The sequence below is a fragment of the Rhinoderma darwinii genome, chromosome 5 (genome assembly GCF_050947455.1).
Source record: "Rhinoderma darwinii isolate aRhiDar2 chromosome 5, aRhiDar2.hap1, whole genome shotgun sequence".
Taxonomy (NCBI): domain Eukaryota; kingdom Metazoa; phylum Chordata; class Amphibia; order Anura; family Rhinodermatidae; genus Rhinoderma; species Rhinoderma darwinii.
The window spans coordinates 273,212,524-273,231,378 of record NC_134691.1 but is presented as its reverse complement, the minus strand read 5'-3'; the positions used below and the strand labels follow the sequence as shown (position 1 = coordinate 273,231,378).

Here is an 18,855-nt window from a genome sequence, read left to right as displayed (position 1 = left end):
ACGGCGAACACTAATGTCACCTAAGCCACTAAATATAAATACATATGCATTACTGCTAAATCTACTTACAATAGGGAGGTTCTTAGTGCACATTTTGATCAAATTGGGTTTTTCCCACCTGCCGTACGCATTTTGTTTCATTTTGCTGGAATGTGCTGTTCAAACTTTTGTGTTTTTATGTGATTCATATATGTGGGGTTAGTGACTTCCTCCCATTCTGCCCTGGGTGATTTTTAATTAGTTTAATGCTGGTTCCTACCATCCCCAAGTATATGTAGGCTTAGTCCCGGTTCTGTCTGGAGGACGCCTTGTCGTGGCAGGTGGGCAAGCACAATTTGATCAAAATGTGCACAAAGAAACCTATTGTAAGTAGATTTAGCAGTAATGCATATTTGGTTATGTTTAGCGGTTTAGGTGGCATTTGTGTTCGCAGTGTGCAATTGCCATTTTTTTGTGTGATATAGATATAGATGGAGGGCATATGTATCGGGGCTATTGCCCCTGACGTTTTAAGACCTTAGCGATTCCCCTGGCTGTTAGTGCTGCATTATGGGGTCACTTTGGAGAACCAACGATGCAGCTGAAAGCTGTGGGCTGTCGGCTATGAGAAGACGTTAGGGGGGTTCACAAGAAGGACTTTTGCATCGGGACCCATGGGCATTTAGCTACGCCCCTGCCAAGAAACAGCCAGTGTCCATCCTCCTCTCTTTTTGGCTCCATCTGCCCCTCTCCTCCTCACATTGATGCGACATCTGTTTGAATCTCTAGGAGGTAGAGCTCTCTTTGTAGCGGGCTGCAGCAGCGGGAATATTTAGTGCCTGCTAATGTCATCACCAGCAGTGCCAGTGAAGCCAGGCCATAAGGACAGCCTATGCAGCAGTGACAGGTAAGAAAACTGCCTGCCTGTCACTGTCCCCCCCCCCCCCTGCTATTCCACATAGCCCCTGTAACCCTTCCTCCACAGAATTCCTTCCACCTTTTGTGCACGTCATCCCTACCACCACAAAGCCAATGACACTTTCTGTGCCCCCACTTTCTCAAAGAGTGCCTGCCACCATGTGTCCCTTACCCCAACAGACCCTAGCCATCTTCTGTCACCCTGCCTCTCACAGATCCACCACATTCTGTCCCCCGTATCCCACCACCTTCTTTGTCCTCCTTCCCCAACAGAGTCCCTGCTACCTTTTGTCATCAATGCCCGTGTCCACCAGAGTACCCTTACCACCTTCTGTATCCCCCTCCTTCCCTCACAGTCCTTGCCACATGCTGCTGACCACTCTCCCTCAAACAAATCCCATCTCTTTCTGTATTTTCTGTCCTCTCACAGAGCCCCTGACACCCTACCTCCCGCAAAAGCTCATTCTACCATGCATCTGACCCACCTGCAAACTTGTTTCCTCTTAACTTCTCTGTAAGAGGAGGGGGCAAACTTCTTCATAGTGTGGGTCCCAGGAATTGCTGGTGGCAGCACTGGCTAAACTGAATGGGAGTCATTCGACCGAGATGTAACAGATTATTGCAGTCTCCAGTCAGTGATGGCGTACAGCCCCCCACCCCCCCCCCCAGAAAGTGAAGGGAACATGCATACAGATCCTGTGTGTGTGTTTACTACTTTGCCTTTTACATATGCCTCTAACAATACAATAAGGCTGTCATTAACTCCCCCACCTAACGAAAGCTAGGAGATTTTGTTCATCCTGTTCCAAATTTTCACAACAGATCTGACAATTTGAGCTGCAGATGACAGGAAACCTCAGTTTATTGCCTGCTCTAGTGGCCAGTGTGAAAATTGGAATATTTGAAGACTACTGGTTTTTGTTAATGTGGATAGTCACACGCACATCTGCACCTCTGCACCAAACATTTGTTTTTGGTTTGTTTAAAAAAAAAATAATATATATATATATATCTCAAACCTGATGTAAAGGCTATGGACACCTTCTCAAACGGGTTTTTTTTTCTATTTAATGCATTGTATGTATTTTATCAAATAAAACATTTACAATTTTTGGTTTTGAGTAAAAAACAAAACAAATGTGCACCGTTTTGTCTTCTGCATCTTGTATGTCTTACAATACAACACCTGCTGCTGGATGCCGTTCAGTGCTTAGTCCAACAGACCTGCTGAATGTTGACTCCTCTCTAGCTCTAAGCTGACCTCTTAACAACCAAAGAAAATAAGCCTAAATTAAGATCGGTGGGGGTCTGACACCTGGACCCCCCCCCCTGAACAGCTGTTCTGGCTGCCTCCGGGAGCTATGCAGGATCGGTTCCGGAAGCAGATAAATAGGAGCAGAGCTGAAGTAACCCAGCACAGCCGCTGTACAGTGGTCGGAGCGGCCTTCTGACAATGGCGCTGCACCTTAACCGATCATAAACTGATAACTTACCCTGTGGATAGGTCATAAGTATAAAAAATAGCCCCCTGCCTGGACAACCCCTCTTCAAGAGAGTAGGGCAATAGACGAGCTGAACGTAAGATGGTACTACATGGGTTTCTTCCTCAGACTGGCATAATACTTTATGAAGGTGGCAGTCTTTATAAATGTGGCGCTTTGGAAAAAATTGGGTTTGTCATGAGATTCATATTAAAGCGGAAAGTGTTTTGGGGTTGTGGCCTCATTTACTTCGTTTTACCGCCACCTTTCTGAGGAAAAAATTGTCCGTGAACAACTTCCAGTAGATCATCTAGCATGTTCAAGATTCTCCTACAGTACACGTCTGTTGGGGAATATTGTGCAGTTACAGGAACTCTTCATACTAATGCATCACTCTGCCTTTCAACAGTATTCAGAAATGTGTTGTGGACTGCCAACTTGCCAAGGTTGGCAGGGTTGTAACTAAAAATTGGCCGCTAGTTTTAAAAAGTGCTGGGCTCGGAGATAGACCTCTCATTTGAGCTGAACGTGGAAGAATCTGGAGTGGAGCTGCCGAATTGACATCTCTCAAATGTACCCTTATGTGAATAAGAATAGACTGTTGGGCAAAATGTTCCAGAAGTTGCGCACTTTAAACTGAAACAGGGCAGCACTTATATTATAAGTTGTCTATGTATTATATGAATGCATGCTTTTATCTTTATTGAAAGAGACTGAACTTTTTTTTTTTTTCTCTCTCTACAGTTTTTTGCATTCTTGGTCACGATCTGTTATGGTGCAAGTAGCTATTTCAGTTTTCAGTCGTGGAGGACAACGAGTTAACACATATCCTTGCTTACAACCTGTCAAATCCTACATATTGCAGAAAGCCGGGTTTGTGCAACCTGCACTTTAACGTTATTTCAGCTCAGTAATATTTAGTGTTTTAGGTTTACAGTGTAGTTATTAATATACAGAGGATGGAATTTGAGTGCATAAATATTTGCAATACCTATTCCCTGAGCCCAGAAAGTGTTTGTAGGATGGATGAGTGTTTTATGTTCTGTACTTTATTACCTAATGTGAAGAATTACTTAGCCCAAAATCTATATTGTGCCACAAAAAGCTGTAATAAAAGAACAGGGAAAAATGATAAGCTGCCACTTGTTTTTCTGATGTGAATGTACTCATTACATATTATGTATTTCAATTTTATTACTCTGCATGAGACTGTTCCACTTGGTAAAGAACTTAAAATAATATTTATATTACAGTAAAATAAAGACAAATGTATTTTATGTGGTCATTTTGATCATTGCAAAGTCAACATCTCCACATATAATAAAATTATAAACATTGCGTGTCTGTACATTGAAAATATTTGTGAAAAAAAATAATTTATTGGGGGGGGGGGTGGGGGGTGTGAAGGATAAGTGATAGAATACATTAAGATCATCTTTGGCATTTTTGTCTCTGCACGCATCACGTAAAAACGACTGACCCAATTCAGATGGAGTTTTTAGAACAACATAGGGGTCAACTTCAAGTAACATTTAGTTTTTATTTGCAATCGGTTTACTCCATCAGAAGATATGCGAATTTTCAAAAATTAATTTACATTGCATTAGTACAACAGCAAACACATGGAAACCATGGCAACCAATCACATTTTTACTTTCATTTTGTATTGTCTTGGAAAAATAGACACCAGTAGGTTGCTATGGGCAACTGTTCCATATTTAATCTATACTAATTGATTGCAGCCTCTCCCTTTTATAACAATCCGATTGCTGCAAATTTTTCAAACTGCCTCAGACAAATTACAGCTGAGATCCGATTGGTTGCTAAGGACAATAACTCCAAATTTCGTCTATGTTGGGTTTTTTATGCATCGGAGGCACATATAACTACCAATCAGGTTTCTGCTTTTATTGTCCAAGCTGCCTCAGAAAAAAATAACTCTAATCTGATTGGTTGTTATGGACAACAGCTCCAACATTTGTCTACGTTGATTTTTTTACACATTGTAAGGAGCTATAGCAACCAATCAGATCGCTGCTTTCACCTGCCTCCCCACAAGAATGTAAACTACTCGGATTGGTTGCTATAGGCAAAAGCATTTGTTTATTTTGGTTCTTACACATAGAAGGGAGATAAAATAACCAATTCGGTTGCTGCTTTCATTCTCCTAGCTGCCTCATAGAATCTAAACTGTAATCTGATTGGTTGCTATGGACAACGGTTCCAACATTTGTCTGTATTGGATATTGCATATGGAAGAGAGATAAAGCAACCAATCCGCTCGCTGCTTTCATGCACCGAACTGCCTCAAAAAACTAATCCGATTGGTTGGCTCAAAGAGCTCGGACAGTGGCCTCTCGGTTTTAAGAGAGTAAATGCCTTCCAGAAAAAGATCAAATATTTCTCAATATAGCAGCTTGCATGGCGGTCTCTTGAGTAACGAACGTGAAGTGCGACTCTCTGCTGGCCGACAGTGCCATGCATGGTCCCACGAGTCTGAGACTTTCACCGATGAATCTCGCTTGAGTTGTCGGAGAGTTCGCACAGCGGCCTCTCAAGAGCTTGAAAATAGTGACGTGAGATTAACCGCCCATCACAACTATGTCAGAGTTCTCGAAAGGGAAGTCCAATATCAGCGACGATTGGAATCCGATAGAGAATTATGAACACACGCGCCAAGATAATGAAAGTTATTTATTGACTGAAAGGGAGAGACTAGAGGAAATACGGCAGGCAGAAACAGCAGAACAACGTCAATCACGCTTAGGCTGGATTCACACGATCACATTACGTCCATAATGGACGGAACGTAGTTCGGCCGCAAGTCCCGGACCGAACACACTGCAGGGAGCCGTGCTCCTAGCATCATAGTTATGTATGATGCTAGGAGTCCCTACCTCGCTGCCGGACAACTGTTCTGTACTGAAAACATGACTACAGTATGGGACAGTTGTCTGGCAGCGAGGCAGGGACTCCTAGCATCGTACATAACTATGATGCTAGGAGCCCGGCTCCCTGCAGTGTGTTCGGTTCGGGACTTGCGGCCGAAATACGTTCCGTCCATTACGGACGTAATGTGCTCGTGTGAATCCAGCCTTAGAGGCTGATCGAATTCCACACTCTCTTAATAAAATGTCTATTTCATCAGAAGATTTAGCGGTGTCTCAGGAGTATGGTGCGGCAAACAATGTTATTCCTTATAAGGAAACCGCAGGTTTTATGTATTCCCCCTAGGATTGACTATGCTGAATTCGCTTCTGTAGGTGGTATGGTCGTAATTTGCAATTTTTGCGGTGCTCTCAAATGGAGAAAAGAACCAAATGGAATCTGTTGTTCAAGTGGTAAAGTTTACATTGAAAAATTTCAAGAAGCTCTAGAGCTTATAAAACAACTTTTAAATGGTGACCATCCATCAAAACACTTCTTAGACAGTATCCATTTATATAACCGCGCATTCCAAATGACATCTTTTGGGGAAAAACTAATTACAGAGGGACCATTCATGCCAGCCTTCAAGGTGCAAGGCCAAGTTTACCATCCCATCGAATCTTTGCTACCACAAGATGAGCCACAATTTCTTCATATTTATTTAGTATCAGATTACAATGAGCAGGCCAATATCAGAAATCAGAACTTTCCACAGCTAAATAGTAACCTTATATCTCCACTTCAAAACATGCTGCATCAGGTGAATCCGTACGTGCATAGTTTCAAAGCTGCATTACAGTCTATTCCCCAGGGGCAAAGCAATGATTACAAAATTGTCAGCGCAGATAGACGTCCTGTTGCTGAACACCGTGCCAGATATAACGCCCCCGTCACAGATGAAGTTGCAGTGGTTTTAGGTGTGACCGCGTTACGCACTCATTGCCTGCAACGCATTTTCAAAACACACCGAGCTTACGACGCCTTGCAATATCCTTTTATTGTCACGGCGAAGATTACGTGCATCTGCGAGACGCCATGCGACAAGATAATAATGTGGAAAACTTAGGGCAATTAGTTATCCTGCAATCCAGTTTTACCGGTGGTCTGCGTTACATGCATGAACGAGATGTTCTCTGCTACATCCGAAAATACGGCCGGCCTGATCTTTTCAGAACGTTCACAACTAATCCAAAGTGGTACGAAATTTCCCAAGTACTTCTCGCAGGACAGGCGCCTTATGATAGGCCTGATATTATAGCCAGAGTTTTCCACTTAAAACTAAAGTTGATGATCGACCAAAACAAAAAGTTTTGGTTCAGCTCTTTGTTTCATGTACAGCTTGAGTGGCAAAAGTGTGGCTTGCTACACGCCCACATTCTCCTGTAGATGGAAGGAAAAATTTGTCACGATGCTGTTGACACGGTCATAATTGCTGAATTTCCTGACGGGAACGAGGATCCGATATTGCACGAGATTGTAAAGACGTACATGGTTCATGGGCCATGCGGCGCTTTAAATAGAAACTCTTCTTGCATGCAGGAGGGTCATTGCTCAAAAAAAAAAACTAGAGGGCTATTAGAGCAAATGATGTCGAGGGAAAACGGGTATCCATTGTATCGTCAAAGATCACCCCTACAAGGCCGTTTCATCGCTACAGTCAGGTTACATGGTCAAGAAATTGTTTTGGACAATCGATGGGTTGGTCCCTATTCACCAGTGTTATCAAGAACATTTCAAGCTCACATCAACATTGAAATATGTAACAGCGTCGAAGCCATCAAATATATATGTAAATATGTCAACAAGGGTAGTTACCAGGCCACATTTGCATTGAGAAATCATAATGAATACGACAAAGTCATGAGGTTACAATCTGGCCGATATATAAGCTCTTCTGAGGCGGTGTGGCCCATTTTAGGCTTCCACATTCACGAGAGACATCCGCCAGTGATGCATCTTGATGTTTACCTTGAAGGCGGGCAACGGGTGTACTTCAACCTTGAAAATGTGACAGAGCGGCTAGAAAACCGGAGCTTTTTGTCATACTTTCAACTTTGTGAAACAGATGATTTCGCAAAAACACTGTTATATAACGAAGTTGCGTCATATTATACTTCTGATAAGCAGCAAGGTATCTTCAACCATAGAAGACATGGAACAGCTGTGAATGGCGGGCCCGGCATTTTAAAAAAACACGTCATTGGAAGTCTATACGGTGCATCCAAACAACTCCGAATGCTATTACTTACACTTACTTCTACATACAGTGCGAGGACCTACTTCTTTTGCCAAATTGCGAAAGGTTGACGATATTGAATATTCTACTTACCAGGCTGCTTGGCAAGAGCGTCACTTGCTAGATGGTCATCAGCATTGGGATGGCGCTTTGGCCGAAGCATGCATCAGCGATAGTCCACATCGCTTGCATCATTTGTTTGCCATTTTGCTGTTTTTTTGTAGACTTTCAGATGCTGCACAGTTGTGGCAAAAATATGAGGAAAAATTAGTTGAAGACTTTTTCAGGAATGCACAACTAAACAATAACGGCGAACTGAACGACACGTTGCGTGAAAGTAATACGAATCGATGTTTGCTGGCTATCCAAGACATAGTTACATCTATAGGGGGTTTTAATGTGTCTCAATATGGTAGGCCCAGACCAGCTTTAGACGGGGAATGCATTAACAGGGAGTACGCTGCGGAAATAAACTATAATCCAGCGGAACTGGCCGAAACATAGCAAAACGGTGTCTCGAGTCTGTTAGCGGAACAGTGTATGATATTCGATCGCGTGTGTCATAGCGTAGATGGTACTTTGGAAGAAATCCTGGTTTTAGATGCACCTGGTGGTGTCAGGGATCATTACCATGTATATTGTTTGAAAAATATTATCCTTACATATATATATATATATATATATATATATATATATATATTCAGTATATTACACAAAGATATTGGATTCATGGAGCACAAAGGGCCTGCATAACACGCCTCTGGAAGACACCGCCCCCTGGAATGCAAAGAGGAGTGTGCAGAAGAATGTACAGGAAAACTTACAGCTGAGGAGCCAATGGGATTTAAGCAAGTCCCACATCTATAGGGAGGGGCATGTGTCTTCTCTGTGTGTTTCTTTGTTCTGAATAAAGTTCATTTCTCTTTGTCTGATCAAGGGAAGTTATGTACCAAACATTTTTGGCTGGTTTATTTCTTTCCAGGCATGCCTTCAGCTTTCAATTTACAGAGATGGTTATTTGGTGTGAAATACGGACCTGACATTTGGCGCCCGAACGTGGAGCCTCACTCGAGGAAATATCAAAATCCGGACAATCGACAATCACAGGGTGAAACAGATAACTCAAAGTTGCCCACTGAAGGAATTTGATCACCTCCGCAATAACACGGTAAGCGAATTGATTTTATAAATCTTCGTCTTATCTGTGTTAGTGGACAGTCTTGTGGCGATCTGTAGAACCCTTTTGTTGATTTCCTGGATTATCTCAGGCGACAGAGGTGATATTTTCCGCTGTGAGGTTGAAAACCTGTGAGACCTTAGTCGCGCCCGACTAACCATCCTCTGGGTAATTAGAGTCTAAATAAAAGATTATATAACCAACCGGAGAGCTGCAGACTGTGAAATTTTAATATTTCCAGCGAGGCCAGAGAGTCTAATTAAAGATTTTTATATCCTAGCGCGATGTAATAAATACATTGCAGACTAGAGATGATACTATTTCGGCGAGACTTAGCGTTGGAGACTGTGAAATTATAATATTTCCTGCCAGACCAAGAGTTGCAGATCGAAAATTGTTATATAAATTACGTGTATAATATAGACTGTTAGAATGGATGGTTTACGGTCCATATTCAAATCATCAGGATCACCCGATCCTATTCATGATTTGGTGAAGTGAATGGAAGTTAGGAATAAGAAAGGTATTGTATGTTATATGTATTAGAAAACACAGGACCAGCCGACGCCCGGTAATGGTGTCCGTACCTCATGTTGAGTGTGTCCTCATTGTGGGTGGGAAACCACCCCCCTTCACAGCTGAGCAATGTGTTTCCAATGGGAGAGGCTGCCCCCCCCCTGCCCCTGATGTGGCCACGCCCGGCCCAACCAAATCAGTATGAAATAATCGCCTTGTTAATTTTGTCATTTGTAGTGTTTTTTTTCTATTTACAGAAGTTCCAGTCTAGTTCACTGATGAAACAACACGTCATCATAATATAGAGATGGTGGCCGACAGATTGTACTGTTACAAATTATGTGGTTGATGTTTTGAACGTAGATAATTCCTATACAATGGTGTGATGAATGATTGCAGATACGTATGTTGTTTTGCCGGCATTGAAAGTGTTAAGATTGTGAGACTAGACGATGTTAGAAGCTGTGAGTGTGTGACCCCCCTACCTCCCCCCTGTAGTATGCTGTGTTTGGGAGGAGGAGCGGGGGCTGACTGGGTGCAGTCTGCAGGGCTGATGGGACAAAGGGATTTCAATATGCACTGCTAGATATATATCAGTAATACCTACAAACCTAAATAAATGTCTTCTCTTTGCGCATGCGCTGTTGTTTATAAAAGTTACGATATTTATGTGTTATGATGTGATCAGATTTCATGTGTTTTGATGTTAATTCAGATGTATTAAACTATAGATACTGTGAGACACGGGGTTTTGAAAATGTATGTGCCCCCACTGTTCCCTATTTTTATATACAGTTTATTGGTTTGCAGTAATTAATGTTATCAGATATAATATTTTCTGTTTTATTGAATAACTAACTACAATTGTTTTGTTTTTGATTTCACACTTGAGTCATGTCATTGTAAAGATCAAATGTATTTTCGTCAGGAAAAAAGTCATTTTTCTTTCAGGCTGTTGTACATTACAGGGGGTTAAACTAGTGTTACGTTGAGATGTAGTTTTGAACTCTGCTACATTACTTTCGCAGAGTCCACAAAGGGGGGAAGGGTGAAGGAACTGATCAGGTACAATTTTGGTTTGTTTTGAATTAATTAATTTGGTTTCAGGAGATCTACAAAATGTGTAAGAGACCCCAATGAGTAATCCAGATTAAATGTGTATGAGAGTAACCTAAATTTTGAGTTTTTTCTGTGTAGATGGTTCCAGATCTTTCCAGAACAGTAAATATGGCACTGGGTAAGCTGTGCTGTAGTCTCCACCCAATATGAGGTATTGTGTAAGAGACCATCCCCCTCCAGCAAAGTTACACAGGAGGCAGAGGTGACGTTACTCACAGATGGGTGTTTACAGATTTAGAAGGGGAAGAAGGAAACAAACGAAAATTGTCTGGACATTGTTAATTTGATGTAAAGTTTTTAGGATTTTTTTTATTTTGTTTTTGTATTAATCAAGTATTTGCAGAATCTGATAAAAGTGAGATTCTCAAAGTGTTCTGGATTATCAGATGAGTGTGGAGAAGTGTATAACATTTGGTTTTATTTTAGAGGATGAAGACGCCACCCCTTTGAGATGTTCTATCTATATGTGACATGGGTTTCTAATGTAAATTTGTAATAAAGAGATTTTATTATACAGTATGTACATGACCGGATACGAGGCACCAGGTAAATTACCCAGAAACCACTCTCACCTTCTTGTTCATCTCAAGGAGCGGAGCTGGAGGTGCTCGCTGAGACTTGTAACCTGGCGAAAGGTAAGACGGCCGACATTTACACTGACTCTAGGTACGCTTTTGGCATCGCCCACAATTATGGGCCCATTGGTAGTAGTAACTTTATTGGATCATCGGGTAAGCCAATTGAGAGAGCAAGAGAAGACAGACCTGACAACAAGGATATGTGCAGTCAGGTGTCAGTAAATTGGCTTGTCCCTGGATACAATAATGCCACCACTAGGTTTGTAGCAGCCAGCATGATGTGCGGTCGGCATGACATAGGTAAAACAGAAAAGGTACCTGTGAAAAGTGCAGCCCGGCCAGATTACCCGTCCCAGCGACTGCAGAACATACTACTACCCGAGGTAGAAGTGTATGACAATGTGCTCGTGTGTGTAGACCTGTTCTCAGGGGGGGCCTGAAGCCCGGCCGATATCTTCCCCATTGCAGATGTTGTGTGTAAGTGACGGGGGAACAGTGTTATCCCAAGTATTGACCTGTTGTTTGTACAATGATAAGATGTTAGCAGTTCTCTAGATGTTATTCCAAAGTTAGTTTGTTTAATAATTGTATTTAAGAAGTGTTGTGGGAATATTAAATACTGAGGTTAAGTTTTATGTAAAGTTCTGGACCAGCCTTAGCATTGGACTATTGGAGGCGTCAGATAAAAGGTACAGAAGTGGAATATTCCCATTCGAAAACATTTTTATTTGTTTTTTGTTGTGAAAGGGAAATTTTAGAGCAGAGCAATTCTGTGCAGTGTATATGTGTATGTATAGATATGTATATAAAGAAGAAGAATCAGTTTGTAAGTTTTAGTTACTGACCAATGTGAACATTCGATGTAAAGATGCAATTTGTTAATGTTTTTCTTCAAATTAATTATTTGATTAAGATCAATTAATGTTTATACAATGAAAAAGCTTGTTCTCCACAGGAAGAGTCCAACTGGGAGCGGAAGGCGTGAGAACCAGATTCTAACAGAATGTGGACGGATAAGGGAAGGTGAACCGGTAACACCCAAGGCACTCTTGATGGCACTTGCATTGATGGTGTATGACCTCACATATGCCCCAAGACTGCAAGGATCAATTTGGTAAGATCTAATTGGTATGTCCCAGGCTTTACAGCTGATGCTGCTAAATTCTGTTAGAGCTGTTCGATTTGCCTACAGAACAGTCCTGGCAGACCGGTGCCAACCTTATCATACCCGCCTCCCACAAAGAGAACCGACCTTGAGAGGACTTCCCAGGTAGAACGAACCAGATTAGAGTAAGAAAAATTGGTTTGAGACACTTGTCAGATAAACATGTGGAATCTGTGTATATTTCTGTGAGGTGGAGATGTTCTAGGCAATCAGCTGAGATCAAGGTACAAATCCTGCTGAAAGAGTATCACCAAGTGCAAATGAAATGTACCCAATAAATTACACATCTTCTAGGTGCCCTGTACTTAGAACAACGTTTATAATGTATGCGGATGATGTTATCACCAGATTAGTATTTATTTTAACAATTGACAAGAGTTGGGGGTCCCCAGCAAGTGCCAGTAAATATGAACTAAAAGACTTTTAACACGATGAACTCCATCACTGAGATGCGGCAGGCGCAGCCTGAGCCACTACAACGCGTTTATCATGAACTGACGGCAGTGTAACAATTCTAAGCGGCCGCCCAGACAAGTAACTTGCCAGAGGAAGAGTACAGATGCGGAGGGGGTGATAGTCACAATACAACTCCACTAATCCGCCTACGTGGGATCTCAGCCCAGGCTTACAGCATGAGGTGCTATGTACAGCCTGATGACGTAAACTAAAGGAGACGGTGTCGGACAGATGAGAAGGACCAAAATAAGTCCTGATGACATCAGCAAAGTTCAAAGTAAAGACCAAAGACCTGAGTGAATCCATCAGCAGGATCAAGTGTTTTGATAAGTAAGTGGCTAGGAGGGGGTAATAATAACTCCCCCACTGGACACCAACGTAGTCTGACTCCACAATTGTGTGGGTTACCCTGAGGGTGACAGTCAGTGAAGAGCAGAAGACAGGAGAAGAAGAAGACGATGGTGTACAGGACTGGCAATGAACTGATGGGACCCGAAACCTGAGGGTGATAGCATGAGATTGGTGATAGCATCATGATTATTAGTTGAGGCCCTATTGTTTATAATGTCTGAGGTTTATAATTATAATATGTGTAAATATGCCACGGTGCTGCAAATTACAATCTGAGGAGTTTTATGTGAAGGTGTGAGGTGAAGGTCACTGTGCTGCCCGTGACCTGTCATATCTGCAGGGGTAAAAGTCCCATTAGGATAGTAAGTGACAGTGCGACAATTGTTACCATTAATAAAATGTAGACTGGATTAATTATATATACATTACAACCAGCAGCGGTTTGTAGATTATATCAAGACAACCATCCTGTATCCAGAGGAGAATAGGGAAAGTTAGGACCACTCCGACACATTGGAAGTCCAGGTACAAAGGGGGGTTACTCATCAGGAGTAGCTCGTCTCAAGCTGGTGAAGAAATCCAAAACCCCTACCCGCCTGGTTCGAGTGGTTAGTGGTAGGTTGATAGGCAAGACTCAGGGATAGAATAATAATATTTTTAGGGGGGACTGTCAGGGATCATTACCATGTATATTGTTTGAAAAATATTATCCTTACATATATATATATATATATATATATATATATATTCACTATATTACACAAAGATATTGGATTCATGGAGCACAAAGAGCCTGCATAACACGCCTCTGGAAGACACCGCCCCCTGGAATGCAAAGAGGAGTGTGCAGAAGAATGTACAGGAAAACTTACAGCTGAGGAGCCAATGGGATTTAAGCAAGTCCCACATCTATAGGGAGGGGCATGTGTCTTCTCTGTGTGTTTCTTTGTTCTGAAAAAAGTTCAATTCTCTTTCTCTGATCAAGGGAAGTTATGTACCAAACATTTTTGGCTGGTTTATTTCTTTCCAGGCATGCCTTCAGCTTTCAATTTACAGTGGTGGTTATTCAGTGTGAAATACGGACCTGACAGTGGGACGGGGAAAACATTTCTCACCAAAGTCATCTCGGCTCAAATACGCAATCAAAGCAAAATTGCTCTTGCTGTCGCTTCATCCGGCATAGCAGCCACATTGTTGCCCGGAGGCAAAACCGCCCATACAATGTTCAAGATCCCGATTGACTTGAATCTTACGAAAAACCCATGTTTCTAGAAGCAGTAGATAGAGCCTTGCGAGATATCAGACAAAATGACCAGCCCATGGGTGGTATGACAATCCTTTTCTGTGGCGATTTTAGGCAGACTTTGCCAGTCATACCACAAGGAATGAGGGCAGATGAAGTTAGAGCCTGCCTAAAGAGCTCAACGTTATACCGATGAATTTAACAATAAATATGAGGGCGCGAACAGGAGGCAACACAAATGCACAAGAGTTTTCAGCTTTATTACAAAAAATTTGTGACGGCACGTATCCGCAAGAAGAAGGGAAACTTATTTTTCCTGATAATTTATGTTGTACTGTTCCATCACTGCAAGACCTAATTTCTTCTGTGTATGGTGAACCAACGCAAATAACAAATCATGAATACTCTTGGCTATGTGAAAGAGCTATTTTGACCCCTCAAAACGACCAGGCAGCAGCAATAAACGCTGAAATATTAACGTGTGTTCATGTGGAAAGTGCAGAATATGTCTCTATCAAAAGAGTCATTGAACAAGAAGACGCTACCAACTATCCGGTGGTATTTTTAAATACCCTAAGCACACAAAATTAATTTAAAAGTCGGCGTCCCCATAATTCTCTTTAGAAATTTAAGCCCACCAGTACAATGTAATGGCACCCGACTAAAAATCACAAATCTACAACCAAACGTGATAGAAGCTGAGATTTTAACAGGATGCGGTGCAGGTGATAGCGTTTTTATACCCCGAATCCTCCGCATTCGAAATAATTTTGCCTTCAGTTTTAGACATGTACAGTTTCCTGTCAGCTTATGTTTTGCTATGACCATCAACAAAGCACAGGGCCAAACGCTGCGTGTTGCGGGTGTGGACCTCAGTGTCAGCTGCTTTGCGCAAGTCCAGCTCTATGTGGCTCTCTCCCGTGTTAGCAACTACACCAATCTTTATGCACACATCCCTGGTGGTTCTACTGCTAACATTGTTTACAGGGAAGCATTGTCGTAGTGAACCTGACTACTGAAAGAAAACTATTTTTAATTGAAGTTTGTTTATTGTCTTTGGGTTTTTTTCACTTTGTTTTGAGTATGGTCCAAGGCTAGGAGTATACTTATAGAAAACGGCATTGGTAAGTTTTTGAGTGGTCTTTGCGTACGAAGTCGCACAGTTTTTCAGTGGTCTGCATGTACGAAGTGGCGGGCACAGTTAGTAAGTTAATATGAAGGTCAAACAATGGGTAATTACTAATATTCCTTCACTGTTTAGCATGGTAAAGAATGTTTTACAGGCATGTATAATGTATTAGATTTTATTGCTCTGCATTCAAGAGTAACATATATCTCTATTTCCTGTATTATTTTGTAAGTTCCTCTCGAACTGCCAAACCAACTCTGACCCGTGAAGGAATGGACTTCACAAGACCCTAATGGTGTGCTTTGGTACCTGGCACCCATAGCTAGCAGCAGATCCTTTAATGGGGTTTTCCAGGGACTTTTTTTTTTTCCAGGCCGGGCAGCGCATGAGCACTAAGGAGTTTCAACAATAAGAGGCATGTGGGGTGGGCATTGAGGAGTAATCAAAGACTTCAAAGAGACGGCCATTGATGAGACTGTGTACCAATAGGATGCCTCAAACCCGGGTGTACGTCAGAAGTCCCGGGTTTGAGGCGTCCTATTGGTCCACGGCCTCCTCAATGTCCGCTCCGTTCAGTCTTTGTTCAGTCTTTGCTTGCCAGCACCATTTTCTTTGCGTGCATGCTCTTCCTCAGTGAAAATTGAGGAATATCATGCATGCAAAGAAAATCGTGCTGCTGTTGAAGTACAAGCAAAGAATGAAGGGAGTGGACATTGAGGAGGCTGTGGACCAATAGGATGTTCTATTTTTGCCCATTTTCACAGCCTGACTGGCCCCATAGAAGTCAACGGGTCCGTTTTTAATGGTTGTCAATACATGTAACAACAGTTAAAAACAGATCTGTGACATGGGGATTGGCAAGGGAACTACTAGTTCCCTTGCTGGCTATCGGCGGCTCGATGACTTACTCAACGATCAAGCGCCGACCTCTTCAGGTGTGGTCTCTCATCTTCACGGGTTCTCATCTTCACGGGTTCTGTTATAACGTAATCGCGCCGCCTTCGCAGATACCGTGAAGATGAGAGACCACACGTGAAGACTCGATGCATCGGTGAGTTTCATCACGTCGCCTTAGCAGATCCCGTGAAGACGGGAGACCTTACCTGAAGAAGACAGCGCTGCATCAGTGAGTATTTAGGGCATTCATGTCGGGCTGTGTGGCATCATCTACATCGGGGCGGTGTGGCATCATATACAGGGGGGCTGTATGGCATATACAGGGAGGCTGTGTGGCATATACAGGGAGGCTGTGTGGCATTTACAGGGAGGTGTGTGGCATCAGTGGCGTAACTGCAGCCGTAGCGACTGCCAGCACGGGCCCCCACCATGGCCAGAGGCTCCGCTAGCAGCCGCTATGGCTGCTACAGCGGGACGCCACTGAACACTACGGCAGAGCGGGGAGGTATCTCCCCGCTCTGCCATTAAACAAAAGACATGTATCCCCTATCCACAGGATAGGGGATACATGTGTGATCGCTGGCAGCGGTAGGGAGAACGGAGGACTGAAAGACCCCTGAAGTTCTCCATCACAAACCTCGGACTTCCGGGGTCTGTGTCGGCAGCTCTGTAGAAATGAATGGAGCGCCGGTCGCACTTGTGCGCATGCGTGACCAGCGCTCCTTTCATTTTTATTGAGCTGCCGACACAGACGCCGGAAGTCCGAGGTTAGTCATGGAGAACTTCAGGCGCCATACAGCCCTCTCTGTAGATAACGCCATACAGTCCCCCTGTAGATAACGCCATACAGTCCCCCTGTAGATAACGCCATACAGTCCCCCCTGTAGATAACGCCATACAGTCCCCCTCTGTAGATAACGCCATACAGTCCCCCTCTGTAGATAACGCCATACAGTCCCCCCTGTAGATAACGTCATACAGTCCCCCTGTAGATAACGCCATACAGTCCCCAAGAAGATAACGCCATATAGTCCCCCTCTGTAGATAACGCCATACAGTCCCCCCTGTAGATAACGCCATACAGTCCCCCTCTGTAGATAACGCCATACAGTCCCCCCTGTAGATAACGCCATACAGTCCCCCCTGTAGATAACGCCATACAGTCTACAGGGGGGACTGTATGGCGTTATCTACAGGGGGGCTGTAAAAAAGGCACTATCTACAAGGGGGGGGGTTGTGTGACACCCAGGGGAGGGGGGGCCCCAGTCAAAAGTTTGCTATGGGGCCCAGTCTTTCCTAGTTACGCCCCTGTGTGGCATCATATACAGGGAGGTGTGTGGCATCATATACAGGAGGTCTGTGTGGCATCTACAGGGAGGCTGTGTGGCATCATATACAGGGGGGCTGTGTGGCATCATATACAGGAAGGTGTGTGGCATCATATACAGGGAGGTGTGTGGCATATACAGGAGGTGTGTGGCATCATATACAGGGAGGCTGTAAATAGTGTCTAGGTGAACATTTGACCTTCCTTTGGGTGTTTTCAGGGGGCTGGGACCAAAAAAGCCTGACCAATGAAATTCATGTTTTTTTAACGGCCATGAAAAACCGATGCAAAATACTCACCTGCCCCGTTCCTGCACCGTCCTCTATCAACGCAGGCCTGCTCTCTTCTGACCAGGCCTGCTCCAGCCTAAAGACGCAGGTGGCGCAATGATGTAATTGCGCCATGTGCATCACAGGTAAAGTGCCAAATTGCGGGTCAGGGAAGTGTTGGTTTCCTTGCCCCTCCAGCGCTAGGAAGACTACTCAATTGTATCCACATCCTATTGACACTGATATAATTGAGTGCAGGGGGACCGGTTTTGGGTCCCGCTTTTCCCTCATTCAGCAAGCTGGCTGTACTTTTAACAACCGGTTCGGGAGAACTAACCGGATCCCACCTCTGTCTGGGTCCTATCCTGTTACAGATTTTGCATTGGGGCCCAGTACCTTCAAGTTATACCTCCTGCTCTTTTATCTAGTTCAGGATTGTTGGGGGGATTGAAGAGCAGTGAGGGCTTTTGGAGGAAATTCAGCTGATCTATGATGCTAGGGCCCGGTCTGGGTGGTGTTGGTATGTCACTCTTCTGGAGCACAAAAGTGTGTGTGTGTGCGTGCGTGCGTGTTAGAAGGGTAGGGGGAATTCTGATTTTGTTATAGGGCGCAAACTGTTCAATGACGCAAAAAAAAAATCGCATGGTTTTAGAAGGCCTTCGACATCGCACAGGGATCTATAAACTGATTTGTTCGACACTTGATGCCTCATTGTGTCTCCTGCATTTTTGCTGCCGTATGTATACTATGGACTGTTCTCATACCATAACCATTAATAATTAAGGTAAAACATATGTTTGACATTTTAGACTTTCTGCTACACCCCCCCCCCCCCACACCCCTTATACTTCCTCTCTGCCACCCAAACTCTCCTATGTCTTTCCTCCTCAGCTCTACCCTGTTCTTCCAATTTGCTGCTTGTTCTGTGCTTTCCGGGGATTTCTAAGTTGTCCACAGGCACCTTGGCTCTGGCATCCCACGCCTGGCCTGGTGGCCAGGAAGCTCGCCAGCGGCTACACTACCAGCTCTGCCCCACAAAAACCCTCCACTCTCTCTCCTGCAACCCTGCTGTAATATTGGCCATTA

General features: G+C 43.5%; 1 protein-coding gene across 1 annotated transcript in view; it reads left to right on the top strand.

Annotated features, from left to right (window-relative positions):
- CMTM8 (CKLF like MARVEL transmembrane domain containing 8) overlaps positions 1–3,513 on the top strand; it is a 46,985-nt gene extending 43,472 nt beyond the window's left edge. Inside the window, exon 5 of the mRNA XM_075828608.1 lies at positions 3,123–3,513. Coding sequence (XP_075684723.1) covers positions 3,123–3,200 — 78 coding nt within the window. The 3' untranslated portion in view covers positions 3,201–3,513. The remainder of the gene's footprint in view (positions 1–3,122) is intronic.
- The last annotated feature ends 15,342 nt before the right edge of the window (positions 3,514–18,855 follow it).